Raw genomic sequence first — 6,058 nt, 5'->3', positions numbered from 1 at the left:
TAGCCTTAGAAGGCCCTGGGAAAACGGCCGGAGACCACGCCTCCCAGGGGGGGCGGAACGACCGGCCGGTTCGGCGAGACACACGACCGGAAGAAGGGGAAATAGATAGATTAAAGATAGATAGATAGATAGATAGATTAAAGATAGATAGATAGATTAAAGATAGATAGATAGATAGATTAAAGATAGATAGATAGAAGAGGAACGTGGGAGAGAAGTTGTAGAGGAGAGGAGAGACCGTTTCTCGGGTTGAAAGTCTCCGTAATGTGCAGCGAAGTCTCCAGTGAGTAGAAGTGTATCGATTGGAGGCAAAGTCGATTGTTGTGGGGTGACAGTCGACTCCTCTTCATCTTCTTTTTCAACGTCTTCCTCCCCGTGATCCACATAGCTTTGTTTTTCTTCCTTTTCGACTTCCGCATCATCCCCCTGGTCTTCATCTTCTTCTTGGGCTCCACTTTCTTTCTCAGGTGATTCTTTGGGTCCCTTCCCGACCATCTCTTCTCTCTGCTCCTTGTCTGTTCTCTGCTTCTCATTCTCGCTGCTGTCTTCCGCTCTTTCTAGCCGTCCTCTTAAGAACGGAGTCTCTCTCGTTATCTCGCCCTGTCTCTCGTCGTCTTCTTCTTCTCTCTCTCGGCTTCTCCCCAGACTTGAAAGCTCGCGTGCATGCATAGCCCTTGCAGAGAAATCCTCGTAATCTCTCCTTGTCTTTAAAGACGATAGTGAGGAGGAAGAAGCTGAGAATAGTGAGCTGATCTCCCCTGTCTCGGGTGGTGTCTTCTTCTCGCCGCTCTTCGAAACGTTCTCTCTCTCTGACTTATCCCCACTAGGAAGATCTTTTCTCCCAGGTAGTCTTTCCTTCCTTCTGTTGAGAGACCTTTCTTCTCTCTGCTGTCTTCTTCTTTCTCCTCCTGCTTTCTCTCCTGTGTCGTCTCTTCTGCGTTCAGCTCTTCTTCCTCTTCTACTTGCAATCACTTTGCTGAGAATATCGTCTAAGACAATCTCTGTAAGCAAAGGAGAAGAATCACATCCCCCTCGGCCTATAGACGGATAGGTCTCCTCGGCCAGCCATGTGCTATGAGAATAGAGGAAGAGATCTTCGTCTTCTTCTTCTTCAAGACTCTGCAGACTGTTCGACGTGGTAGTTGCATACAAATCATGAGAGAGAGAAAGCAAAGATGAGAAAGAAGAAGACGAAGAGGAAGAGAGATAGGACCTTTCATTCTTTGAGAGAGTAGAGAGAGTGGTCTTATCAATGAGCTGTCCCTCAGTTCGTTTTACCTTACTGTAATTCATCCTACGATGGTGTTCTTTAGTTCCGCCTCTCTTTTTCTCTTTTCTTTCTCTTTCATTTTGCTTTTCTTCTCTTGCCTTGTCATTCTCTTCATGGAATGTCTTTCGTTCTTTCCTCTTCTTTTCAGGTGTATCGTCATGTCCATTCACGATACCCTCGTGAGTCGTCTTCTTGTTTATTTCTTCAGATCTCTTTCCGCCCTTCCCTTTCTCTCTGTTGTGCTCTTTTGTTCTGTAATCCGCGGGAGGGGGCTTCTCTCTACAGTAGGTAGAGATGCTTGCTGTAGCTGAGTAGTAGGGGTCAAGATGTACATCCGAAACCCATGCGATTCCCAGCCGTCTCGTCTCCATGAACGAAGCTGAAGAAGAGGAAGAAGAAGAAGAAGAACGCATCTTCTCTACGTCCTTTTCTTCTTCTTTCGTGGAAAGAGCACTCGGAGAATAAGAGGGGGAAGGACGAGAAGAAGAGGCGTCCGGCTGACTTACGGCGGGGTCAACATCTTCAGGTGTACGTACACCTCGTGAGATGATGGGCAAAGAGGAGTCATCAGGATAAGGTTGACCTCTCACGACGAGGAATGAGACAGAAGCAAAAGAACTGTGATTCTCCTTGCCATCTTCGCTCGATCTCTTAGAAGACGGACAAGACGAGAGAAGAATCACGCAGCAAGAGAAGAGAAAAGACTTTCTGAGAAGAGAGAAACGTTTTTGCCTCATTAGCATCTTGTTCATGTCTGAAGGAGGTTGAACTTCATTGACGAGGGTGAAGATAGCTTATTCAAATGTCATTCTCTCTTGTAGAGTACGAGCCCAAACCACCCTACAGTCTCTTCCGTCTCAGCTTAGAGAGCTTTTCTTCACGGATGAGGATTCTCCAGACATCTCTTCGGAAAACGTTCCCTGTTCACCCACTCGTTGCTCTAGAATCTCATGAGTCTTAACTCTCTCCTAGACCGCATGCCATCCAACCACAGTACCTTCATTCATTCACGGCGGCGGTAGCGGACAGCGGCGGACAGCCCGCGTTTCTTCCCCCCCAGCTCGAAGGTGATACGTTAGAGAAACGCTGTCTTTCTATTGAATTGAAAGAAGAATGGATTTCGAGAAAACGGAAGAAACATCAAGAAGAGAAGCCGAACGAGCCACCGGGGAGAACTGTAGACGAGAAAGGGAGAGAAAAAGAGGCGACACACGAAAGTCGAGCCTGCTCTCGCCGAGACGCGACTCCTCTATACTTCCGTTGACTTGCTAACTAACTTAGCAAACAAGCAAACAACTTCAGAAAAGAGAAACTCTTCACTTCATGGGAAATGGAAGGTGAAAGAGACGTCAGCGAAGAATCTTTGGAAACCTGACACGCTACTAGCTGCAACACTGTCGATCCTCCGCAGCACTGTCGATGACGATGGGCGGAGGATACCTACTGCCACCCCAGGTGCCCCGTTGTCAGGGTCACTAAAACTAGAGGGGAAGCTTCCCCCCCCCCCAAACAGAGGGGTAGAGGACTACAGTGTCTTCAGTGTTCTATCTTCCTGCATAGGACTTCTTTGGTTTTCTTCTCTTCTTCATTAAAGCAAGAGAGACAGAGATCTTTCTCTCTTCCCTTCGAAACATGTTCAGGGACGTACACTACAGGCGCAAGTGGTCAGGGTACAGACAAAAACAGTTTGAGAGAAAGAGAAGGGAAGTGTCATAAAAGAAGCAGAGGCGTACAAAGGCCCCTATCTGTCTGTTCTCTGCCTCACGATGACTCCTCACAAGCACAACACCCCCCTAAACGAGATTCTTCAAGCCTTCCGCCGGGCAGTCCACTCCAGCACAGCCGCAACCAAGGAATTCCATGCATATCAACACACCGACTCATCACTCACACCAGAGCCTTCGTTGGTCAAAGCTAGGAGATATCGCTCCTAACCTCTCCGGGGCTCAACGGACTGCGCCGTCTGTAGTGCCCGGAAGAAGCGACGCCGACGGGAAATTTGTCCGAAGCACGTTAGAAAGATAAGGAGATCAGCCACTCGGCGTCGCACACGGGGAGGAGGGGGGACAAACACAGGCGGAAGAGAATCTCTCTGCTTTTTCCCGACCCGGGGACTTGAATGCTCAAGTTGGCAAACACTCAGGAGAAAAGTAACCACCCCAAGAAGAACATCATTATTCAGTCCTGAAGATTTGTGGCTCAAGTCTTAGAGCTGACTGTTTGACCCGCCGGTACGGCCGCGGGCCTGCACGACACTTGACGCAGCAGCGCAATCCAGAACAAATGGAATAGCAGAAGTTCATATCTGTCCGCCCGTCCGTAGAGTCACCAGCAGAACCTACTAGAGACGCCCCGGTCCCCTCTGGCCGGCGATCCATGCATAGCACACCAGGCAGCTAACGGACAGAGCAACATAACACTCCTCACGCTAGAGCTATTTTCTTTCTGCGACTACTCCCTGGTCAAAGCACGGCGCGGCCCATTGCGGACGGCGGCGCGCTGGAGGGGTTACACAGTCCCTTATTCCGAAGCCAAGCCAGCCTACGGAGGGGAGGGGCAGCATGCCTTCCTGCTGAACAGAAATCAAGATGCTTACTCACTGCATCTAAAATAAGCTGGCAACGCATAGTCCTCACGACAGGGGCTTTCTTTCACTAGGACGGCCGTATACGCTGAAATCTGGGTAGTAGGAGGGCTGCAATGCCGTGTGTCCTTGGGGTATAAGTGTCGTCTAGGGAGTATCCGTGCAGTACTCTGCGTTGACTTCACATGTTGTATCTAGACAGTGGTGGTGGTGGGTAAGAGACCGGCCGTTGCGTGCAAGAGGTCAAAACCTTGAACAGTTAACAGGCACGGGTGCCGGCCTTCTGGTCTTGCTCCCCCTCGACTTCGCGAGAGTCGTCGTTTCTTCACAGGGTTCAAGCGTCTTGTTTTTCCGCTGCGCCACCACACTATGCTGACTTGCCTTCCCGTCTCTCATGGTATGAACGCATTCAGACGAGGCCAGTGGAACGAGGGGGACTTCCGTCGCGTGGTCAGCACCTGCTGTATCTGAGTTTTACTGACCAGCGACAGGCTCGTAACTACTACCACTAGGAGCAACACGACACGAGGCATCATCGGCAGTCTGGAGATAGCACCTGCTTCAGCAGCTTTTGCGGCGAGTCTCTTGAAAGTCGTCTGCGGGGTACTCCTCAGTCTCAAAACTATAGTTGGAAGCAGGAGCACGAGACAGGAAAGAAGGGTGATGGTGTAGTTCGAGGGTCAGGAACTAGATCTTACAAGATGTAGAAGTTAGCAGTAGTGGCCTCCTGGGAACAAGGTCTCGTAGCGGAGTTCGACTAACCAAAGGGTCCATGTACAATTACACATAATAATACTAGTGGAAGTAGTGGTCATTACTGTAGTAGTGGTAGTAGAAGCCTTCGAGACACATCACGCATCGCGCTGCTTCTTTTGCATATCGATCACTAGGGGGCCATTCTCCGGCTTCCATAGAGCTCTCTATACGGTGTGGATGGCTATTCACGACTACCATACATAAACGTATGTAAACAGTGTATAGAAATTGAATATATTTGAATATACATATAGAGAGAGACAGATATACCTACGACGGCAGTTGAGAAGTGCTGTAGAATTGAGGCGAATCTCCGCCAAGGACAGGGTTTCGAGATGCGCTCCCCCAGTTCGTGCGAACTTGAAGGAGGCACCTGCTGAGAACATGCTGCTTCTGTCCCTATACCAACTCTGTGAAGTGCATAGCCGGATGAACCTAAGGGTCCTGTGAATGACTTACGAGTGTGTAAGCTTATTCCTAATAGATTCGCTCTCGTCGCGTTATGATAGTGCAAACATTTGTAGGGCAGTCTAGACAGCTCTCTATGTCACAACAGCATAGAACCGGAGCATCTTATCTTGTATTTTTTGACGGAAGTGAGAGAGGGAGAGAGATTTTGAGAGTTTCTTCTTGATGTCTCATTCATAAACATCTGCTTATGCCCCTGAGGGTTCCTTCTTCGTCGTCCAGTTCTACTTTGTCTCGCTTGTCGATTCATCTTCCTTATCCTATCAGCACGAAAGCTGCCTCTGAACGTCTCTTCCCCCTCCTAACAAGACTGTAATCTCTCTCACACCAGGACGCATGCATCCGTTCATACTTCTCACCCCTTTGATCAAGATGCATGCATCCATCCATACTCCCCACCCCTCCCCTTGTCTCCCGCTTGTTTCTCTTTCACATCCAGGGGAGAAGAAGAAAGACATGCTCTCGCCCCCAGCCAGTAGTCCGAGTACCACCGTTCTTTATGACGATGATGTCAATCTCTTTCGGCGTCTTCTTACAGAGCCAAAGAAGTCTCTCTTCTACTTCGCTCGGATACGCCATTCGATTGTACATCATACAAAAGCATCGGCCGTCTTTTCCTTCAGCTTTCTGTTACTACTTCTACTACGAGCCATGCAGATAGCGAGGAAAGATGAAGAACGGACAAACAATCTATGTGGAAACACTTAATTAGGAATCTCTCCTCTCAACGTTCTCAAAGAAACACGCGAGCCGTCGGTCGTGCACCTCTATGTCGTGCTCTGCTCAGTAATGAGGTTCTTAGCATTTTCGATCCTAACAGGAAAGACATCCCTATCTATCTTTATCTATCAAGTGATCTATCTATCTTGAATCGGCTGTCTATGTATCTATCATCTATCTGCATTTGAGTCCAATATTCATCTATCTATCTATCTATCATCTACTGATCTTGAATCTGTTTTCTATTCTTGTATCTATCT

The 6,058-nt window shown here is 48.6% G+C and overlaps 1 protein-coding gene across 1 annotated transcript; it reads right to left on the bottom strand.

The window, feature by feature from the left end:
* Nucleotides 1-207: 207 nt before the first annotated feature.
* CSUI_002164 (uncharacterized protein) lies at nucleotides 208-2,625 on the bottom strand (the record flags this gene model as incomplete). The annotated part of the gene is made up of 1 exon (XM_068062366.1): nucleotides 208-2,625. A coding segment is annotated over exon 1 (1,815 nt), but the record flags the coding sequence as incomplete, so codon positions are not given.
* Nucleotides 2,626-6,058: the final 3,433 nt, after the last annotated feature.

Source organism: Cystoisospora suis, assembly GCF_002600585.1.
Source record: "Cystoisospora suis strain Wien I chromosome Unknown contig_901, whole genome shotgun sequence".
NCBI lineage: Eukaryota > Apicomplexa > Conoidasida > Eucoccidiorida > Sarcocystidae > Cystoisospora > Cystoisospora suis.
Note: the sequence above shows the minus strand (reverse complement) of the source record. Positions and strands in the feature narration are given on the sequence as shown.